Source organism: Bos indicus, chromosome 4 (genome assembly GCF_029378745.1).
Source record: "Bos indicus isolate NIAB-ARS_2022 breed Sahiwal x Tharparkar chromosome 4, NIAB-ARS_B.indTharparkar_mat_pri_1.0, whole genome shotgun sequence".
NCBI classification, from domain to species: domain Eukaryota; kingdom Metazoa; phylum Chordata; class Mammalia; order Artiodactyla; family Bovidae; genus Bos; species Bos indicus.
Window position 1 is genome coordinate 12845534 of NC_091763.1, and position 23862 is coordinate 12869395.

Here is a 23862-nt window from a genome sequence, read left to right on the forward strand (position 1 = left end):
CCCACAGAAATTTTCACACTGTTACTTCTGCTTCTGTCACTTTGTGTATAATAAGTCTAATCTAGTTTTCAAGTGTGAGATAGGGTTTTCTCATTCATCGTATTCATCGTTGCATTCATGGTCCCTAGTAAGAAGTATGCAATGTAGTTTATATCCATAAGTTTCTTGGATGAATTAATAAGTATGTCTCTCTAGATAATCAGTACAGATCTTCTGGAACAGAGGTCATCAAACCAAATCCAGCCTCCATCTATTTTTATAAATAAAGTTTTTTTGGAACACAACCACACTCATACAGTTCCATACTGTTTTCATACTACAGTAGAAGAGTGAGTAGCTGTGACAGAGTCAGTGACCCACAACCTAAAATATTTACACTCTGGCCTTGTACAGAGAAAGCTTGCTGACTCCTAGTCTAGACATATGTTTCCTTCCACTCAACATTGTTGGATAAACTCTGAAATTGTCTTACTCATTAGTTGCCATTTTTCTAGAATTTTTAAAGTAATATACCATTACTTTTAACCCAAGTAAGATGGTAGGTGTTGCGAGAGGGCATCAGAGGGCAGACACACTGAACCATAATCACAGAACACAGGTCAACCTGATCACATGGACCACAGCCTTGTCTAACTCAGTGAAACTAAGCCATGCTGTATGGGGCCACCCAAGATGGGCAGGTCAGGTGGAGAGAGGTCTGACAGACTGTGGTCCACTGGAGAAGGGAATAGCAAACCACTTCAGTATTCTTGCCTTGAGAACCCCATGAACAGTATGAAAATGATAGGATACTGAGAGAGGAACTCCCCAGGTCAGTAGGTGCCCAATAAGCTACTGGAGATCAGTGGACAAATAACTCCAGAAATAATGAAGGGATGGAGCCAAAGCAAAAACAACACCCAGCTGTGGATGTGACTGGTGATAGAGCAAGGTCTGATGCTGTAAAGAGCAATATTGCATAGGAACCTGGAATGTCAGGTCCATGAATCAAGGCAAATTGGAAGTGGTCAAACAGGAGATGGCAAGAGTGAATGTCGACATTCTAGGAATCAGCAAACTGAAATGGACTGGAATGGGTGAATTTAACTCAGATGAGCATTATATCTACTACTGTGGGCAGGAATCCCTTAGAAGAAATGGAGTAGCCATCATGGTCAACAAAAGAGTCCGAAATGCAGTACTTGGATGCAATCTCAAAAACAACAGAATGATCTCTGTTCATTTCCAAGGCAAACCATTCAATATCACAGTAATCCAAGTCTGTGCCCCAACCAGTAACTCAGAAGAAGCTGAAGTTGAACGGTTCTATGAAGACCTACAAGACCTTCTAGAACTAACACCCAAAAAAGATGTCCTTTTCATTATAGGGGACTGGAATGCAAAAGTAGGAAGTCAAGAAACACCTGGAGTAACAGGCAAATTTGGCCTTGGAATACGGAATGAAGAAGGGCTAATAGAGTTTTGCCAAGAGAATGCACTGGTCATAGCAAACACCCTCTTCCAACAACACAAGAGAAGACCCTATACATGGACATCACCAGATGGTCAACACCAAAATCAGATTGATTATATTCTTTGCAACAAAGGTGGAGAAGCTCTATACAGTCAGCAAAGACAAGACCAGGAGCTGACTGTGGCTCAGATCATGTACTCCTTATTGCCAATTCAGACTTAAATAGAACAAAGTACGGAAAACCACTGGACCATTCATGTATGACCTAAATCATATCCCTTATGATTATACAGTGGAAGTGAGAAATAGATTTAAGGGACTAGATCTGATAGACAGAGTGCCTGATGAACTATGGATGGACGTTCGTAACACTGTACAGGAGACAGGGATCAAGACCATCCCCATGGAAAAGAAATGCAGAAAAGCAAAATGGCTCTTCGGGGAGGCCTTACAAATAGCTGTGAAAAGAAGAGAAGTGAAAAGCAAAGGAGAAAAAGAAAGATATAAGCATCTGAATGCAGAGTTCCAAAGAATAGCAAGGAGAGATAAGGAAGCCTTCCTCAGTAATCAATGCAAAGAAATAGAGGAAACCAACAGAATGGGACAGACTACAGATCTCATCAAGGCAATTAGATACCAAGGGAACATTTCATGCAAAGATGGGCTTCATAAAAGACAGAAATGGTATGGACCTAAGAGAAGCAGAAGATATTAAGAAGAGGTGGCAAGAATACACAGAAGAACTGTACAAAAAAGAGCTCCATGACCACAATAATCACGATGATGTGATCACTCACCTAGAGCCAGACATCCTGGAATGTGAAGTCAAGTGGGCCTTAGAAAGCATCACTACGAACAAAGCTAGTGGAGGTGATGGAATTCCAGTTGAGCTATTCCAAATCCTGAAAGATGATGCTGTGTAAGTGCTGCACTCAATATGCCAGCAAATTTGGAAAACTCAGCAGTGGCCACAGGACTGGAAAAGGTCAGTTTTCATTCCAATCCCAAAGAAAGGCAATGCCAAAGAATGGTCAAACTACCACACAATTGCACTCATCTCACACGCTAGTAAAGTAATGCTCAAAATTCTCCAAGCCAGGCTTCAGCAATACTTGAACCGTGAACTTCCACATGTTCAACCTGGTTTTAGAAAAGGCAGAGGAACCAGAAATCAAATTGCCAACATCCTCTGGATCATGGAAAAAGCAAGAGAGTTCCAGAAAAACATCTATTTCTGCTTTCTTGACTATGCCAAAGCCTTTGACTGTGTGGATCACAATAAACTGTGGAAAATTCTGAAAGAGATGGGAATACCAGACCACCTGACCTGCCTCTTGAGAAACCTATATGCAGGTCAGGAAGCAACAGTTAGAACAGGACATGGAACAACAGACTGGTTCCACATAGGAAAAGGAGTACATCAAGGCTGTATATGGAGAAGGCAATGGCAACCCACTCCAATGCTCTTGCCTGGAGAATCCCAGGGACAACAGAGACTGGTAGGCTGCCGTCTATGGAGTCGCACAGAGTCAGACACGACTGAAGTGACTTAGCAGCAGCAGCAGCAGCAAAGGCTGTATATTGTCACCCTGCTTATTTAACTTATATGCAGAGTACATCATGAGAAACACTGGGATGGAAGAAGCACAAGCTGGAATCAAGATTTCCGGGAGAAATATCAATAACCTCAGATATGCAGATGACACCACCCTTATGGCAGAAGTGAAGAAGAACTAAAAAGCCTCATGATGAAAGTGAAAGAAGAGAGTGAAAAAGTGACTTAAAGCTCAACATTCAGAAAACTAAGATCATGGCATCTGGTCCCATCACTTCATGGGAAATAGATGGGGAAACAGTGTCATACTTTATTTTGGGCTCCAAAATCACTGCAGATGGTGACTGCAGCCATGAAATTAAAAGACACTTTCTCCTTGGAAGGAAAGTTATGACCAGCCTAGATAGCATATTGAAAAGCAGAGACATTACTTTGCCAACAGAGGTCCGTCTAGTCAAGGCTATGGTTTTTCCAGTGGTCATGTATGGATGTGAGAGTTGGACTGTGAAGAAAGCTGAGCACCGAAGAATTGATGCTTTTGAACTGTGGTGTTGGAGAAGTGTCTTGAGAGTCCCTTGGACTGCAAGGAGATCCAGCTAGTCTCTTCTAAAGGAGATCAATCCTGGGTGTTCATTGGAAGGACTGATGCTAAAGCTGAAACTCCAGTACTTTGGCCACCTCATGCGAAGTGTTGACTCACTGGAAAAGACTCTGATGCTGGGAGGGATTGGGGGCAGGAGGAGAAGGGGACGACAGAGGATGAGATGGCTGGATGGCATCACCTACTCGATGGACATGAGTTTGAGTGAACTCTGGGAGTTGGTGATGGACAGGGAGGCCTGGCGTGCTGCGATTCATGGTGTCGCAAAGAGTCAGACGCGACTGAGCAACTGAACCGAACTGAACCGTTACTTTTGGCCTACCAAGGTACCAGAGAGGTAATGATTAAGTTAATAGCTGTGGTTGATTGCAATCCTTAGTCTGAATCTCTGCTATTATTGAACATGTAATTGAAGTAGGGCATTTTCTAAATTATAGCAATACTGCATTCGCAAGTCACCATTTTGTTAAATTGTGGGACCTCAGTGGAAACTAGGACAGAAAGACTCGCATTACAACTGGATATATGATAAATGTCTAACTCCATTTAGGGACAAGAAAGAATGATATGAGAGCCACTGAAAGTAAGCTGACTAGGAGAAGAGAGTGAGGAGGTTGAAAGTGATCACAGGGCTTCTGGCCTCAGAAAGCATGGTCCCTGTCGTTAATAGAAATAAGGAAATCAGAAACTTTATGGGGGAAAGACGATTAACTCACTTCTAGTAGAAGAGGACTTAAGCTCAAGAGAGAAGTCAGGGCTGGGAGGTAGACTTGGGAGTCCTTGATGCTGGGAAAGATCGAGGGCAGGAAAAGAGGGTTACAGAGGATGAGATTGTTAGATGGCATCATCGACTCAATGGACATGAGTTTGAGCAAACTGTGGGAGATGGTGAAAGACAGGGAAGCCTAGTCTGCTGCAGTCCATGGGGTCACAAAGAGTTGAACACAACTGAGCGGCTGAGCAACAACATAATAAAAGAAGAGGTAGTCAGGCGTCTTGTTGCAGTGAGAATAAGAAGAATACAGCCCCAACAATGGTTTAGTATTTAGCTCAAGAGATCAGTTATTACCTTTGAAAATGAAGACCCGCTTGCCAAAGCTTAAAGCTATGGCATCCAGAGTGAAGACTTGGACCTCTGATTGCTCATGAAGGTGATAATGGAGAGATTTCAAAAAGCCTAATGGAAAGTTCAGATACAGCTAAATAAGCAAACAGACAAAACTGTCAAAATTCTTTTTCTTTCCTGAAGTCATACCAATCCAGTGTTGGTTTCTATATGGACTAGAAGTTCTAATGTACATTAAAGATGGGTTTGATTGATTTAAACTGGAGAAGTGCTTTATTACTTAATTTTGCCTCTTCGGCCTTTTGAAAGCATTCATTTAAGTGTGCCTTGGAACACACTTTGGCCAATGTATGAGATAATGATGTAAGGTTGCCTGGCAGCAGGCTCTGTGATGGGCAGAACCAGGCTTTTAATCCCAAGATGTCCAAATAACTGCCACGCTAATAGGTTATAGAGTGTTGCCATGTACATTGTCTCATCTGGTCCTCACACCACTCATTGAAACATCTCCCAGCCACCTTTGTTTCCAAAAATAATCAATCAGTCTCCTTGTAACTTCACACAGTCCTAGCCATTAGAATTACTCTAGAATTGATTTGGAAGAATATAGTATTTTCTTTTCTTTGACTTCTGTTAGGAAAACTACAGTCCTGCTTTTTTAATGTCCATTTGCAAAATCACTGTACAACAAGTTTGTGCTATGTCTGTAGATTATATTTAGATGAATATGTCACATCTGTGGCTGTTTAATTCAGTTACCCAAAGAGTAATGATGCAAATAGTCATAATAAATATTTGAGGCTAGAAGTGGATTTTGATATTTCTGACTTTTTCTGACATATTTCTGACTTTTCTATTTCATTATGTACGTTTCAAAATTATTGATTATTGTAATCAGAGTATCATTAAAACTATGAAAAGCTCATTGCTAAAAATCCTTAGAATGTTTTTCAATGTCCTGTGCATCTTCAAAACTTCGAAAAGAAACTTCTAAATGAGAACTGTTTGTAAGTTATGTGTATTTAGAAATTTCTCTTGAAATAGACAAAAAACATAAGCAAAATTAACCCAGAAGATTAACTGAATATTTTCTTAGGAGAACTATATTCCATGCCACAAAGTTTCTGGATTTTCTTTTTAATTTTAAAAAGATAGACAGACACCCACAGACAATTGAGAAAAAGCAGTTTTCATACACAAATATGCATCAAAGTTAAGACACCCTTTGTTAATGATCTCAGATAACTGGATGTGCTGAAATATAATGCCAAATAGCATCCATTGCTGTATAGTTCCAGGTAGAGCCACAGCAGTTTCTACCTTGTCCAAGGTAGAATAAGTGCCACTAGTGAGATCTTGTTCCTGCAGCTGACATTGAATTCCCTTGGCAGAGTCTGTCTTCTGATCGGTTTCTGGCATCATCTCAGGTGTCCTCACCCCCCAGCAGCTGCTGCGCTTTCGAATGCCAGCATGACTCAAGAGAAGTAAGGATCATTCAGCTCCAAACACTGAGGAGGTTTTGGAGTCTTCCACATCAAGGGAGGCCGGCCAAGCTGTGCTCCGAGCCAACTTTTAAAACAGATCTTGCAAAGTTGTAAATGTTTTATAGCTGAGCTCCCTGCTTGAGCCGTCTCCCCCATGTCTGTCTCCTCTGTCCCAGTGCTGGCCGAAAGCCATTAGCAAGGGGCAGACCTGAAGGGGAAGCTTTGACTCTCACTTTCTCCCTGAATCTCCCAGACTCTCAGGGGTGACATTCTTCACTGGACTTGGGACATAGAGGGGAAGTGGCTGGGTTCCTGTCAGAAGGCGTTTAAAAACCCAAAGCAAGAAAGGCGTGGAGGACCCAGCCCAGACATCTGAAGAGAGTTGGAGCCAGAGAATGAACAAAAGAAAGTCATTTGGTCCCTGCTTTGAATGTAAAGGGTGATTTGACAGTATTTATTCTTGCTTATTTTTTCATTCCACTTTATTTGAAACTAAAATTCTTTTGATTTTAGAATTGGGCTTCTGTATAACAGGCCTTCTCCTGGTTTAACTGAGTGTTCCTCAACATAGCTGTATCCTGTTTCCTTATAAAAGGCATCCATTATTTTCTTTTACAGTTAGGAATTGAGGCAAACCCCTTAGCTACAGAGATGCAGTGACTTTTGACAATAGCTTTTTAAAAATGATAGTAATAGAAAACATGATAATAATCCTTTTTTACATATGTGTATATCCTAGATGGTGCCAAAGGTCCCAAGTCACTAAGGGCATCCAGTTCATTGGTGGTGCGAGGAGGAAAAATCAAGCGGAAGTTCGTGAATCTGGGGTAAGCGCTTCACGAGGTGAAAAGCAAACCCTCTTTAAGAGAAGGGTTAAAGGAGAAAATGTTCCATTCCCCTTTCTGACTGTGTGCTATCATTACAGGGCACCTTTACGGAAGAATTCCAACAAGGGAAAGAAATGGAAAGAGAAAGAGAAAGAAGCCAGTAGGCTTTCTCCAGGTAGCAGGTATGGCTGGGCGATTAAGAACACAGGTGTGTCTGCGCATCTGAACTTTCTGGCTCCCTGCCATTGTTAACCAAAGTCAGCGGTCAGTGCCTTTGTGCTGATGTGATGGTCCTAGAGGTGAGATGAAAGAAAAGCTCCACAGTTTGTATTTCTTACTTTAGTTGTAGCCTACACTTGGACCTACACTTGGTCCATTAGTTTAATTGCAGAATTATGGTCACATGAACAGTTTTAGTGAATGCTTATCTAAATACAGCATAAATATACCTATGTGACATGTCAGACATATTTCAGCTTTTTTGCCTGGCTACTCACAATGCTTATATATTCTCTTTTTAAGTCTGAAAGGGTGATTTTGCATTTAAGTACCTTGTTGCTTTCAAGACTGTTTCTGTCCACCTGCATGTAAGAAAGACCACTGTCTCTGGACTCAGCTGTTAAATTGATTTTTGCCAATGCCATCAACTATGCTATTAGATAAAAACTGTCCTATAGAGAAATGAGCTTTGTATAATATATTGTTAAGCTTTCCCAATTTTATTCTGAAATTGCATAATTGTAAACTTGGCTTTGTATAGGAAGACATTAAGGCACAGATGCGTGCTCTGTCTCAAGTCCAGCTGCCTGGGTTTAAATCAGCGCTCTCCCAGTTACTACCTTGAAAATCTTGGACAGGTTATGTAGCCTCTGTACCTTTGTTTTCTCTTCTGTGAAATGAGAATAATAAGAGTAGCTACCTCATAACATAAGTGTAGGGGTTAAATGAGTTTTCAACTCATTTAGCTTTTAAACTGCCACCTTGCACATAGAAGGCATTCAAAAATAATAATAAAAATAGAAATTCACTATTATTATTATTTGTGAGTTACAAAGAAGTTTTATATTTATCATTTCATTTGATTCTTACAATAAGATTGGGAGGGGAGATAATAATACTACACTTTATTGATAAAGAACTTTGCCGTCATAGAATTTAATTGATTTGCCCAGAATTATGCAACAGGCAATTAATGTCAGTTAGCTGGAGCTTGCCTCCTGTCTAGATGTCTTTTTTACATTGAATGTCATATGCACTTCCTTAAGCATCTAATGATGTTTATATTGCTTTATGAATTTAGGGAATCATCCCAAAAGTACAGACTAAGGAAGAAACAGACAAAATGCTAAGAATAAAGGAACACAAAATTATTTGCAGGCCATTTATCTATTTTATAGGTTGTCCCAAGCCTTTTTTCTCTCTTTTCTCTCTTCTAGCAACTTGGTGAGAAATTGCACCTTCTCCCCATGATTACAGGAGAATGGGGGAGAGGGTAAAGGATGGGAAGAGAGAATTCCAAAATTTATTTTTGTTATTCTGGGTTTCCTCTGTGCTGTCCAATGGAGAATGGCAAGAAAGCTCTGTTTATATTGAGGACAGGAATCTCAGGGGGAAATTAGGCCATAATGCAACTCAAAAGCAATTTTTAATTTTGCATGATTTTGAAATGAGAAATTTAGTGAGTGCCTTAGAATTAAGAATAGAAGAGTATCAAGTACGCTCAGGGGTGAAAACAACAAACGGAGACACCGTTTAAGGGAGAGAGAGACGCCCAAATACACTACGGGAGAGACCCTGGGACCCTTCAGAAAGGACGCTGTGTGCCCTGTGGTCCCTGGGCTCCTGGGGCAGCCACCACCTCTCACGGTGGGAGCACCACCCTCGATGGGGCGCGTTAAGCACAGTTACCCGGCAGGGGGGAGACAAGGTTTGACTGAATTTCATTATAGTAGCCAGAGAGTTCTCATGTTCTTGTTTAAATTGCAGGTGAAAATCAAGCAGGTCTTGATTCTCTTGGCAAGTGCTCACCTTACTCTAGGCAAAACCACCCATAGCCCATGGCGGGTGGTCATCAGCACGATGCTTAACCACAGTTAATGCCAATTTTGAACCAGCAGCCACCCAGGCTACCTAGTCAGCTGTATTTTAAAACATCAATTTTTGTGTCTCTGCATCAGCAGTCACAAACAATTCACATGTACAGTGTTATAAAGTAGTTTTCAGTTAGAATCATAGTTTCATAGTTATTTGTAATTATAGTAGAATGCTGACAGGACTCAAAGAACCTCATGTAATTGTAATAATAACACAGGAAAGAAGAGGGGCTTTGCCTGTTCCCAAAAGTAAAATTTTTGAGCTATCCCAGTGATTGGTTAACAGTAATCAAATCTAACGATAGCCTCCGTTCTCCTATGTAAACGAATAATTGGGCCAGAACCTTAGAAAACCTATTCCAGGAGGCACAGTTACTGTCCAGCATGCTGCAGTTGAGCTGGCTTCACAGGTCCCTGAAGATAGGTGGGCGACAAGCCCCAGTGCTGCAGGGTCCCACTGGTCTTCCCAGTGATTAGAAGAACTGGGAGTAAACTCATCAGTCCTGTGACGTTTTCTCAAAAATGACTCACAAACTGAGTTAGTAATGTTATCTCTTAGGCTTTTCATCCATTTCTTATAAGATGATAAAAATTGGATGAGGTCAGTCAATTAGTGATACCCTGAGAGTGTTCCCTCCCTGTATTTGACCTGAGGCCAAACTATGGTGGAGGTAATGAAGATAATGGTGACCTCCTTCAGAAGATCCCATGCACGCACTGTGCACTCAGTGCCCCCAGCCCTGCAGCAAGACATCATCGACCCACGCCTCCGCCGGAGACTCCGGGACACACGCACAAGTCTGGGTCAGTCTCTTGCGGGGTCACTGCTCCTTTCTCCTGGGTCCTGGTGCGCACAAGGTTCTGTTTGTGTCCTCCAAGAGTCTGTTAACTCAGTCCTGGGTAAGTTCTGGTGGCTCTGCGGTGGGGTTAATGGCAACCTCCTCCAAGAGGGATTATGCCATACCCAGAGGGCTTATGCTGTGCACCCAGAGCCCCTGCCCCTGCGACAGGCCACTGCTGACCTGTACCTTTGCAGGAAACACTCAAACACAGTTCTGGCTCAGTCTCTGTGGGGTCTCGGGGTCCTGGTGCACACAGGTTTGTTTCAGCCCTCAGAGCATCTCTGGCGGGTAAGGGGTTTGATTCTGAATGCGGTTTTCCCCTCCTGCCATCTTGCCGGGGCTTCTCCTCTGCCCTTGGCTATGGAGTATCTTCTTGTGGTGGGATCCAACATTCTCCAGTCAACGGTTGTTTAGCAGCAAGTTGTAGTTTTGGAGTTCTCAGGGGAGAAGAGAGCACACGTCCTTCTATCACCATCTTACATCAAAACCTTCCTCAGTGGCCAGTGCAAAGAAATAGAGGAAGGTAATAGAATGGGAAAGACTAGAGATCTCTTCAAGAAAATTGGAGATACCAAGGGTACATTTCATGCAAAGATGAGCACAATAAAGGACAGAAATGGTATGGACCTAACAGAAGCAGAAGATATTAAGAAGAGGTGGCAAGAAGACACAGAAGAACTATATGAAAATGATCTTCACAACCCAGATAATCACAATGGTGTGATCACTTACCTAGAGCCAGACATCCTGGAATGTGAAGTCAAGTGGGCCTTAGGAAGCATCACTACGAACAAGGCTAGTGGAGGTGATGGAATTCCAGTTGAGCCATTTCAAATCCTGAAAGATGATGCTGTGAAAGTGCTGCACTCAATATGCCAGCAAATTTGGAAAACTCAGCAGTGGCCACAGGACTGGAAAAGGTCAGTTTTCATTGCAATCTCAAAGAAAGGCAATGCCAAAGAATGTTCAAACTGCCACACAACTGCACTCATCTCACACACTAGCAAAGTAATGCTCAAAATTCTCCAAGCCATGCTTCAACAGTATGTGAACGGTGAAATTCCACATGTTCAATTTGGATTTAGAAAAGGCAGAGGAACCAGCGATCAAACTGCCAATATCCGCTGGATCATGGAAAAAGCAAAAGAGTTCCAGAAAAACATCTGCTTCTACTTTACTGACTACGCCAAAGCCTTTGACTGTGTAGATCACAACAAACTGTGGGAAATTTTGAAAGAGATAGGAATACCAGACCACCTGACCTGCCTCCTAAGAAATCTGTATGCAGGTCAAGAAGCAACAGTTAGAATGGGACATGGAACAACAGACTGGTTCCAAATAGGAAAAGGAGTATGTCAAGGCTGTATATTGTCACCCTGCTTATTTAACTTATATGCAGGGTACATTATGAGAAACGCCGGGCTGGATGAAGCACAAGCTGGAATCAAGATTGCTGGGATATGCAGAGAAATATCAATGACCTCAGATATGCAGATGGCATCACCCTTATGGCAGAAAACAAAGAGGAACTAAAGAGCCTCTGGATAAAAGTGAAAGAGGGGAGTGAAAATGTTGGCTTAAAACTCAACATTCAGAAAACTAAGATCATGGCATCTGGTCCCATCACTTCATGGCAAATAGATGGGGAAACAATGGAAACAGTGTCAAACTTTATTTTTTCAGGCTCCAGAATCACTGCAGATGGTGACTGCAGCCATGAAATTAAAAGATGCTTGCTCCTTGGAAGAAAAGTTATGACCAACCTAGACAGCATATTAAAAAGCAGAGACATTATTTTGCCAACAAAGGTCCGTCTAGTCAAAGGTTTGGTTTTTCCAGTAGTTATGTATGGATGTGAGAGCTGGCCTATAAAGAAAGGTGAGCGCTGAAGTATTGTTGCTTTTGAACTGTGGTGTAGGAGAAGACTCTTGAGAGTCCCTTGGACAGCAATGAAACCCAAGCAGTACATCCTAAAGGAATTCAGTCCTGAATATACATTGGAAGGACGGATGCTCAAGCTGAAACTCCAATACTTCGGCCACCTGATGTGAAGAACTGACTCATTTGAAAAGACCCTGATGCTGGGAAAGATTGAAGGCAGGAGGAGAAGGGGATGACAGAGAATGAGATGGTTGGATGGCAACACTGACTTGATGAACATGAGATTGAGTGAACTCTGGGAGTTGGTGATAGACAGGGAAGCCTGGCGTGCTGCAGTCCATGGGGTGGCAAAGAGTCGGACACGACTGAGCGACTGAACTGAACTGAACTGAAAGAGTAGAGAGCTTACATTGTTCCTTGTGGAGACAAAATTATTCAAATACATGAGCAACATGAAACAAATCGATGAGTTTGAAATAAGGAGAAGACAAACTAAGGAGAAAAATGCAGAGAAATGTGATTTGGTTCTATCCTTTTCAAATACATTCTCTGAACTTTCTGATTTAACCAGGTTACACAGCAGATAATCAAAGTAGGAAACAGTTGTCAGCGGTTGTTCTTCCCTTAAAGTATACACCAGGGTAAGATAAAGTGCTCTCCTTAGAGTAAGGAGCCAGTGGTATCAGTGGAGTGCCCATTCCGGAAATGCTCCCGGCTCAGTCACTGAATGGAAAGCCCTGTGAGCAGACGTGTGTCTCAGAACAAGGCTAGATGGTGGCAGGTGGGAAGATGACAAGGGAGGGAGACAGCGCCCCTCTGTGGAAGTGAGTCTGCTTTCTCCTTAAAAGTCTGAATAGTGGAGAAGACGCAGAGCTGGAATCCAGTATTCATCCTGACTTTGCCACAGGTAAGTCTCTGAATTCCTCACCAAAAAAAAAAAGCGAGGTCAACTAAAACTAGATAGTCTGTGACTCCCCGTCCGTCTCTGTCTGCATCATCCAACATGGTAGCCTCTAGTCAGGTGTGGCTGTTGAGCACTTGAAGTGTAGCTTGTAAATACCAAGATGTATGCTTGATGGGAAAAAAAATAATGTGAAATATCTTGATATTTTTATAATACTGACTGCATGTTGAAATAATATTTGAATATTTGAGATAAAAATAAAATAAAAATTAATTGTACTTTTCTTCCATGTGGCTAACTAGAAAAGTTTACATATATGATTCATATTATATTTCTATTGGATAGTGTTGATCTATATGATTTTATGAAAAACATACTCTTGATTTCTAACTCATTATTTTGTTGTTCTAAAAATTAGCAAGTATTCATTTGCTTGTTTACCTTTTTTTATCTATATGTGCTCCTCTTTGTTCCAAATATTATTTTATGATACAATATAATTTATTTTCAAAGTAAATTGGATAGGGAAAAACAAGATAAAATAAAAAGTAAGATTGATACTTAAGATAGAACATCTTTAGCAGTACTTCATAGTAAATGACAGTGGCCTCCAGTAAAAGCCAAGAACATAATGTCAGAGTGGTTAAGGACCTGAGTTCACATCCCAGCTCTCTCTGTCACTTGTCCTCCTGAGCAAGTCACATAACCTCTCTGTGCTTCAGTTTTCTTACACACTTACCTCTTCAGGTCATTAGAGGGATCGGGATTGCATTTAACCACATTTCAAGTCCTTACTAAATATAAATGGCTATCATCATTATTACTACTTAAGATCATTTTTATTGCAGGGATATAAAAATATTCTCTACATATGTTGCTTACAGTCTCTTTTATGCAGGGGTGACTTGAATAATATTGAGTAATATCTTGAATAATACTTGGACTGTGTGGATTGTAGTTCAGACCACTCTTCATAGATGCCGTTTCTCTCAAAGATAAATCATAGCACTAAAGTGAGTTTTGAGATTATACCGAGAGACAAGTACGTGGAGGGCAGTTCTGCCTTGTTGCAGAGCAAAGGCAGAGCCTCTGCTACTGAGTGGGGGAGGAAACACACCCTTTCAGAAGAGCTAAGAGCAAGATGAAGCACAGAGAGGAAAACCTAAATCTGCCTAAACCTGGTCCGGAGAGGAGACAAATTTTTCCCTAAAAAAATGTTTATAAACAAAAATGTAGTTATAAATGCCAGTGGAGGATGGTGATCAGAAATTGGCAGAATAATTTGAGCCTTTGAGCTTGGAAGGTTTTGAGCACATGTTTGTAAGCCGTTAGGATCCATGAGCAATGGGGGCAGACACTCAGGAAAGCACCGGCGGAGAGCTTAACCTTGGTCATGGGCTCCTAGGTGCTCTCCCTTTCATTGGATGTTTTCAATGCCCAGAGGTAGCTTTGTCCTTAAACTTGTGTTATAAATTTTAAGTAATTAATAAAGTCTCCCAATTTTACAACCTACCTTTTTTTTGAGTTTCAGCTCAGCTTACAAATCTCATTTTGTGTATACATCTAATAAAATCTTATGTGAAATAAAGGCAGTCACTTTTGTGAAGACCTTTGAACAATATTAGCTTAGCCTCAGGAGAGCAGACTCATTGCCCCAAAATTGTCCTGTTTTAGGTGCATTTATAAATTTAATCTATTTCGTTTTCCTTTCAAGTAATTCTCTGTGCCTGAAACCTGACACACTAACATTCCTAACAAGTTAATACTTTTCATGCTTAAAAAAACTTTTCAAAATCTAATGAATTAAAATAGCTATAGCGACTTTAAAGGTCCCAATACTCTTATCAGTGTAGTTATTTAACTTAACTAGTTAAATCTGAAATCAGTTAAATATATTAAAATAGACTCAATAGACAAGTTTCTCAGATTTCTAATGCAAATTTTTGTAGATACTAAGCAATATATTTATTACTCCAGAGCTAACATTTTTATTTTTATAATATAGATTTTTATTTACATTGTCATCTTGCTGTTTCATTTTATATCTTCCCAGTATGGGAAAAACTCATCTCCATCTAAAACGAGAAAAATATATTTTTCCCTCAACACTCCTAGGTTCTCCAACTGAAGCCCTGTAAATTAAACTGACAGAAGACAGTTAATAAGGGAAAGGCATACAAATGTATTGAATGTAATTTTTATGAGACACAGGAGCCTCCATAAGGAAATGAAGACCCAGAGAAGGAGTTAAGCCCGAAGAATATTTATAGTAGATTTGATGAAGTGTAGAAAGTTGTGGGGAAATGTGATAGGACAAAAAGGTATGAGCTAAGAGTAGTAAGCTGAGGAAACTTAGCAAGTCCTGTTCATTCATTTGCTCAGATCCCTCTTGGTACCCGTGGAGATGCCTACTCCTCTCCTCTGGATATAGGAGGGCACCTCTTACCCCAGGGTCTTATGACCTGGTTCAGGGGAGATGTGGGAGGTCAGAGAGCTCTTCCTGCACCTGCCATTTCTCAAATTCCTTCAGTTTAAAATATTCAAAATACTAGCTATGCCTCGGTGCCATATTTTGGGGTAGCATTTCCTAAACCCCATCATCAGTCAAGGTTAAGCACTCTATAGTGACCATCTCAGATGGGCTGTTGACTATTGACCAGATATTTAGACTATAACTCAGAACCTAGAAGCAGGATGAGTTCAGGGTTATTGGCCTGGCTGCAGGTGGACACCCTCTTGTTACAGCTGTTACCTGTTCAGGTCTCTCGGTCGCCTTCAGAAGAGGCTGGCTTTACAACCTCAGTCCTTACAGAACTACTTCATCGTATTTGAGTAAATGGAGGTCTGCAACCCTTGCTCTGGTTGCACCTAACTTTCTTCACTTAATCTCCTTTACTACCTGCTTGAGTTCTATATTCTGTTTATACTTTCTCTGTTCTGGCAGTTCCTGAACGCCTCATTATATTTTGATGACTCCAGTTATAGTCTGAGTATTTTCTACACCTTTTATTCAAAGTTAAACTGAAAAAATTCACCAAGGAATGTTTACCTGAGCAACTTAATTTTGGGGTGCTAGCACCAGGATAAACTGGTTTCAAGATGTGTACAAATTAGTTAATTGTTTTATAGAGTTGCTAATTGTAAACCATTTCCAGGCCAGGAGACAGTTAGTCCCCCCACCCCCCCTGCAAAAATGACATTTCAGGATTATGGAGACTTAACTTGAAGCCATGCTTTCTCCCCGTTCCTACGAATAAAGCAATCAGGGGGACTTGCTTGGTGGTCCAGTGGTTAAGACTCAGTGCTTCCATGGCAGGGGACACAGGTTCCATCTCTGGTCAGGGAGCTAACATCCCATATGCTGTGCCACCAGAAAAAAAAAAAGGAAAAAGAAAGTGAGAGTTTCCACAGGGATGTAACAGTAATTTATAAATCTACTTTTTCCAAAAGTGATAGTGAACCATTAGTGTATAAACTATAAAAGAAAAATAAGCATAGAACACATACCTGTGTTGATCTTCCAAAAGTTATTTTCAGATCTATTAATTATTCATTTCTACCAATCATGATTTTTCAAGGGGATTGTTAAGGATCTAGATAGAGTTTATGCCTCTTGGACCATAATCTGCCCTCAAACTCTAAAAAGTTAAGGAAGGAAGAATTTTATGTTATTCTTAACAGATTTCTCCACAAAGAGAAACAGTCCGTAAGAGTGATCAATCATAGAATAACCATTACCAAACCCTCTCTGCTCCTTTTGTAGACCCAAGAGTTGAGTTTATCCAAAAGGAGATTGGCATTTGTTTCAGAAAAGTTGGTAAGCTGATAGGTCTATAGTTTTAAAGTAGTGGAGAATTTTATTTCTTAAATGCACATTCTATACTTAGTTCCAAGCAATTGGAAGCACACCACTGTTCTATTTTTGAAGCACATAGGAACCACACAGAGGTTCCATCAGCCCAGAGAGCTTTAGAGTCAAGGATACACAAAGAAATGAGGGGGACAGGATACAGCCTCAGCAGAGGCACAACCAGACCTCCTGGAGAACTGGAACACAGTTTTCAAAGTACCCCAGGAGCTGGTGGTTTGCAGCTGTGAGGACAGTTGCTGTCTCCTTAGAATTGGGCTTTTGTTGCTTTCTATGTGACTGTTCCTCTGTATCATCAATTATCTTGGTGTAGAAAGCTAGAGCAGAAAGCCTCTGGAAGTCATCCAGGGCTGAACTTCCATGACTTCATCATTCTCACATCATGGCCTTCAGACCCATCTTCAGTGCTGGATGTCCAAGCCCACATGGAATGATTTGTCTTGAGTATTTTCCTGACAGTGAGAATTTTATGAAAGGGTTTAGTGAGGTGTGATCTTAGAATTTTGTTTGAAACATTACCTGGCTAGGATTTGAGCTACCAAAAGTCGTTTTCATGGGTCTTAGAATGAAAACAGTCAGGCAATAATATTCCTACTTCCTATCTATTAAAAGTTGTAGTGGTGGTGGTTTTAAAAGCGTTGTTACAAAAGCAGTTCACTTGGGCATAGGACAGGATACTCATGCTGCCGTTAATAGTGGCCTGTTTATGAACTTGAAAACAGTATCCATATATGTAAGTACTACCATACCTTATTTGAATTACGGATGGAACTTTTTTTAAAAATTTCTATGTTACTTTGATTAACTGGTTCAGAAATTTATAACCAAAGAGAAAAATAAACATCAGGTCCAGGTTATCTCATATATCCCCAATTATAAGAGTATGAGACTACAGAGAAAATATTTTTATGTTTTAAAGCATATAAAAGATATTTTATATAAAATATAAAGAATCTTTAAAGCATAAAAATATTTTTATGTTTTAAAGCACAGTTAGAGCTTTCTGAGCATTTTTACTGGAATGTGGGACTGAGCTAAAAGATAAGCCTGAGAAGTTAAATTATGACTAACTAGATAGATTTACCTGCAGAGAGATTTACCTCCCCAGAGGTATGTGATTACATTTTCCAGGAGTGGGAATGGAGAGAAGGGCTTTGAGACCCAACTCCATGGAGATGTTCTAGGGGCTGTAAAGCTGGAGACATGAGTCTTACCTTCCTCTGACATAGATCACTTTCCAAAGCATAAGAACCCAAGATCCTTCTCAAGATGAACTTGTTTACATTAAGGGGATAAGATCTCTCTCCCTCTCTTAGAGAAGAGAAGGGGGGCAGCTGTCCTTCTCCTATATAACCTTACAGATTCATATTTTTAAAATTCCTCACATATAATGTCGACCACATATAGAATGACAACTGGTTCTCATTGTGTTACCCTGGAAAGATGAAATTAGGGCGTGGGAAACCAGAGCAGTGACTTCCTACCTCTGTCTCCCCCAAATTCTAGCTTGGTAAGTCCAGGTACCCAAGAATTTGTGTTTATATAGCTTCCCCAGGTGATGCTTACTTATCAGACTTCTGCACTGGTCCATGATCCAGGAATAAAAAGTGCACTTCCCTGGTGGCGCAGACGGTAAAGCGTCTGCCTACAATGCGGGAGACCCGACTTCACTCCCTAGGTCAGGAAGATCTCCTGGAGAAGGAAATGGCAACCCACTCCTGTATTCTTGCCTGGGAAATTCCATGGACGGAGGAGCCTGGTAGGCTACAGTCCATGGGTCGCAAAGAGTCGGACACGACTGAGCTACTTCACTCACTCACAGAAGACCAGTCTGCCTCTGCTCGTATGCTTTCCTAAGTTCAGTTATTGTAACCCCGCCCCACCCCTCATTTTTTAATAGTAAATGGATTTAAGAATATAGTTTTTTTTTACGTTAAACTTTAGGATAAAGTTGAAGGTTGGCATATTTCTGGTTGGTCGTTCTCTATTATCCTTGCAGACCCCTTTGGTTTTTTAAAAAATAAATACAGAATTAAAATCATATCTTCTGTACTCTTTAGTGTGATGAACACTTTTACTCATCCAACCTGTGATTTCAGTGCTGCTAAAACTTTACTGACCTCTGCATTCTCTTTAGTTATTGTTCTCATAACCCCTTTACATTTGTATATTGCTTTACAGTTTTTCAGGATGCTTTTATAATAGTTGTCCCATTTGATTCTCACAATATACTTCAGAAATGAACAGAAATTGTTAGAAGCTGTATCATCTATGTAAATTTGAAATGTGTAATTTTTCAAAATAATGTGAAATGAAATGTGAGGTTGAGATTCAGTATACCTCTGGGACGTAAGATGCCCATAAGCCATGCTGTTGAGGCACTTTTAATTGAAAGGGAATCTCTTTGTTGTCATGACATTCAGTTCAGTTCAGTTCAGTCTCTCGGTCACGTCCGACTCTTTGTGACCCCATGAATCGCAGCACGCCAGGCCTCCCTGTCCATCAGCAACTCCCAGTGTTCACCCAAACTCATGTCCATCAAGTCGGTGATGCCATCCAGCCATCTCATCCTCCGTTGTCCCCTTCTCTTCCTGCCCCCAATCCCTCTCAGCATCAGGGTCTTTTCCAATGAGTCAACTCTTCGCATGAGGTGGCCAAAGTATTGGAGTTTCAGCCTCAGCATCAGTCCTTCCAATGAACACCCAGGACTGGTCTCCTTTAGAATGGACTCCTTGCAGTCCAAGTGGCTCGCAAGAGTCTTCTCCAACACCACAGTTCAAAAGCATCAATTCTTCGGTGCTCAGCTTTCTTCATAGTCCAACTCTCGTATCCATACATGACCACAGGAAAAACCATAGCCTTGACATTAACAGCTAACAAATAATAAGTATTATATCAGTTATCACTTGAACTTACTGAGGGTGCATTCTTCCAAAATGCACAGAAACTCCTGCCCATTCTTGCCTTAGGTCTTGAGGATTTTTTTAACCAAAAGATAAATATAAATATGCAGGTGCTTGCATTAAGAAAACAAAGTCTGTTTTCAGACTGTTTTTCAAATGCCTTTGAGTCCTTAAAATGTTAAACAATAAGCACAGACCTTTCTACATTTACAGTTTTCAAAGCACTTTCACACATATCTAACTTAATTCTTAAGCACATATAAGATACATAAAATATCTACCTTTTATGGATGAGGAAATAGAGGCAAAGAAGGCCCAAGGTCGTGTACACAGGAAGTGAAAGACCCTGGACATCCAAGTAGGGTTTAGGACCTCTAGTCTGGTGCTCCTCCTATAAGGCACTAAGATCACGATAAAAACCAGTAAGGTGTGTATTCTGCCTAAAGTATCATGAGCCCAGAAATTTCCAGTTATGGAATATATCATTTTCTAAAGTCTCAGGCTCTTGGGAACTTGTGTTCCGAGGAGGCCAGGGTGAAAGCTGCTTTTGAGCTCATGTCACCAGCAGTGAGGCACTGCTGTGTGAGCCGAATAAAGGGAACACTGTGATCATTCACTCAAAGCAGTTCCTAGAAGACCGTGCCCCTCTCTGATGCTAATTTCTCCACACACATTTATTCCCATTTCAAAAAAGTCATCATGGCAGTGGTGATACCAAAATACTTATCATTGTTATAACATCCATTTAGATGCAAAAAAAGATTAATGTTCTAGTCAAAAGTGCAAAATTTGTACTCTGTTGTATAGAACAATTTCTTAAACTATTACTTCAAACTGTATTCAGAGTCCCTTAAAAATTCAGTTCAGTAAGTTTTCCATCTGCCCTTTTCCTCTGTCTAACACACCTCCTCTTTTCATAACCCAGGATCTTCAGATGCAGGCTGGAAACCTGGAAACCAACGCCATCCTCCACTGCTCAGGCCTCCACACGCTCAACTGGCCTGCCATTCTCGTGGTTTAATGAAAGCCGAAAAGGATCCTATTCCTTCAGGAATCTGCCTTCATCTGCAAGCCCCCCTCAGCCTTCTCCTGAAGCTCTAATTTCAGATAAAAAGGGGTCTAAGGTAGAAAACACGTGGATTTTAAAAAGCAAACAAGAAAACCCCAGTCCTTCCTCCTCCTCAGTCTTTGGAAAGCGTTCTCAACTTGCGTGTATGCTCTGGATTTGAGAAACCACTGTGATAACACTTCAATAAACATGCATGGTGTTTTTGTGTTGGGGAGACAGAAAGCCTTATTTAACCACCACCTTCTTTAATACTATTCTGTTCTAGATTGTACGTTAATCTTTGATTTGCCTGTCTTTTCACATATTGCTATTTAATCTCAGTTTGACAGTTAAGCCATGCTGGGAAAGATACATTTGAATCCTGGAACAGTATGATAAATCTGTTTACCAAGTATTCCACTTTAAATTTCATTACAAAACTATTTTTGCTGTGCTCTTCAAGATTTACTGGAAAACAAATAAATTTGAGACTGAATATGTGTTCAATATATCTAAATGAAACCCTTTCAAACAAATCAGTGCTGACATAGCGCCCTTACTTATTTCTTCTTTTAAATCAAACTTCCGTGTTGATAAACTGGGATCATTCTATCACCAGAGTTTTTTAACTTTAGCAGAATGGGGAATTATATGCTTATTTGTTTTTAAATATACGACGGTTATTTCCAGCATGACGCTGCAAACCTTACCTAACAACTTATTGAAACACATGTGGTGGCTAACTTTTGTGTGTTGCTTGGTCTCCTTTTATCTGTGTTCACTTTTCCTTCTCAAACAGTAACCTGTGATTAATGTTCCTTGAATTTAACTCTTTTCTTGAGGTCAACAGCTCATAACGTTTTGACAGAATGTGAGGTCGTATCTCCATTGACAGTATCAAATGGTAATGTGCTGTTAAATGCGTTCATGCTTAAATGTTTTACTAGCTTAGCTCCTTGTACTCTGACTTCATCTCCTTTCCTAAAGTTTTAGCAAACCTTCAGAGTTTGGTACTGAATTCTCTAGCCTCTGCCATGGTTTTTATTCTTGACGACCAACTAAACCCAAGGCAAGGGAACCTAATGGGAAGCTGTAACAGTCCAGTTCCTAAGGAAGTGGAATAAGAAACGAGATGGTGTTGGTCAGGTGCTTAGAATTCCAGGAAAGGCAATGCTTCTAGAATTATTAGCAAAAGAAGGTTTGCCAACAGCAGACCACATTGGTCTCGAAACATTTTTCAGTCTTGGATCTGAGAAGTCTGAATGTTGTTTGAAAAATTCCAGCCTTATCTTGCATTGGAAAGACTCTCAAGAATTTGGTTTAAAATGTTTTCACAAATGCAACTATGTAGTCATTGTGAGTTTATTTGACTGTAGCAGCCACTGAACATTTTCATAAAGTTTTGGGGAAGTGTTCATAAAGTTCTGACACACCCAACCTCCTCCAACCCCAGGTGATTGTTTGGAACCATGTTTCTGGCCGTGCTCCGGCCTCGCTGGTATTCCACTGGTGCTGTGCGAGAGCTGTATTTCAGCGTGTAACTCCTAGTGTAATGGCAGATTGTGACCCCCCAGAACTCATCATCTTGAAGGTTACATCCAGGAGAGAATCTGCCACTTCTCACGGTGTTTATCACGGCCAGCGGCAAGCAGTCCTTCCTAGGGGGTGCTCAAGTTACCTTTCTAATTTGGATTGCCATCTGTTCCTAATAACTCAGGCTCACCACACCATCTTATATTTTTACTTACACTGTTACTCGTCACAATTAGGGCCAAAGGAGATAGGCTTATTAACATGACTCCTCTGAGCAGTTGTAGAGGATAATGAATGCTGTACCCTTGAAGAGAGATTGAAGACTCATTTCTCTAAAATGCCTGGCCTTTCATGTGATAGAGAAAGAGCCCAGAATTCTGTGTGCAGCACAAAAGGCTAGAGTTCTCAGCCACTGCCAGGTGAAGGCCACCCAACCAAATCTGCATCTCTTCTAAGAGGACTAAAAAGAACCTCTCTAAAGCTTGTAAGCAGGCTTCTCTCTGGCTCACTCACCATGCTCATTTAACACTGAGCTTTTTTACTTTTTCAGAATTTTACCTTCAATGACGATTTCAGTCCTAGCAGCACCAGTTCAGCAGACCTGAGCGGCCTGGGAGCAGAGCCCAAAACGCCCGGACTCTCTCAGTCCTTGGTGCTCTCATCCGACGAGGTATGTGCATGGCACGGGCGGCTGAGCTGCCTTCTCAGATCGTGCACGTGACCCGTAAACTGTTGCAGACAAAAACGTTTTCAGGCAGATTTTGCAGATCAGTCATCAGGACTATGGTTTCACATTTGATGTAAAAGCCTTGTGATTTCGCCCGCTGTCTGCCTCAACATGGAAGCCACGTTCTGTCTCTGAGCCCCTTTAAGCTGTCCAGGGAACTCCTCGGCCTTTCCTGGATGTAAATGGGACGGCCCTTCACAGAGGGGTGCGGCTGGGTTGCTGAGCGCTGCACAGCCCACCCTTCCCCTCGCTCAGCTTCTCCACCACCCCCGCTGGTCCCTCCACGTCAGGCGTGGCCCCTGGTTGGGGATCACCACAGGGGACGGGGGAGAGGTGTGATTCTGATCAGGAGGGACCAGGAGGGAAGACCTTTACTTAGAAGCCAGGGTCAGGTGGGTACTGTGATGACTTCTCGGGAGATGACTGTGTACAGGAGAGGCAGAAAGTTAGACTGGTAATTCATGTGACTCAGCGCCCCGAGAGATAAGGAGAAGAAAGAAATACCAGTACTAGAAGCGGGCTGGGGTCGGGGAGAGAAGCACGATAAGTAAAGATAGATTCACCCAAAATATCTGTTCCTAGTTACTTCTTTCTAACATGGTTTTTGCTTTGTAAAACTTTTATTCCTCTTAAATTTTTCTGTCCGTATTCTTCAGACCTGGCATGATTTTAATTGTATGGAAAATGTGTACTGCATATGCGTGCTTCCTATAACACTTCTCTTTTTGATTCCTTTGTTGCTCTCTCACTCAGAGCCTGGATATGATAGATGATGAGGTGAGCTCTCAGTGGGCGGTGTGTGGTGGCTTATGGGGTAGCGTCTGAAGCTTCTTTTCTTTCTTTGTAATGATTTAAAATCAAACTAGACAGGAAGTGTTCCCCTGCAGTGGGTTTCCTCATGTTAAATAGTTTCACTCTCTGCCCTTGTCTCAATCTTAGTGGAAAAGACATTCAAAAGGATCTCCACCTCCAGAGCCCCTTGGTGTGTCTCCCACCACCATTAGCCTGACACAGACCATTGCGTTTCACCCCCTTGCCCTCATCTCAGCTTCCCCATTTCCTCCTGTGTTCCCTGCA

At 41.2% G+C, this 23862-nt stretch overlaps 1 protein-coding gene across 13 annotated transcripts in view; it reads left to right on the forward strand.

Annotated features, from left to right (window-relative positions):
* PPP1R9A (protein phosphatase 1 regulatory subunit 9A) overlaps positions 1-23862 on the forward strand; it is a 349577-nt gene that overhangs the window by 317298 nt on the left and 8417 nt on the right. For 7 of the 13 annotated variants that reach the window (XM_070787167.1, XM_070787170.1, XM_019959701.2 and 4 more), the window contains 5 exons: positions 6899-6986; positions 7085-7168; positions 20403-20601; positions 22609-22728; positions 23539-23562. In XM_070787167.1, the coding sequence (XP_070643268.1) occupies positions 6899-6986; positions 7085-7168; positions 20403-20601; positions 22609-22728; positions 23539-23562 (515 nt within the window). The remainder of the gene's footprint in view (positions 1-6898; positions 6987-7084; positions 7169-20402; positions 20602-22608; positions 22729-23538; positions 23563-23862) is intronic. The other 6 variants (XM_019959702.2, XM_019959705.2, XM_070787168.1 and 3 more) reach the window with 3 other exon arrangements.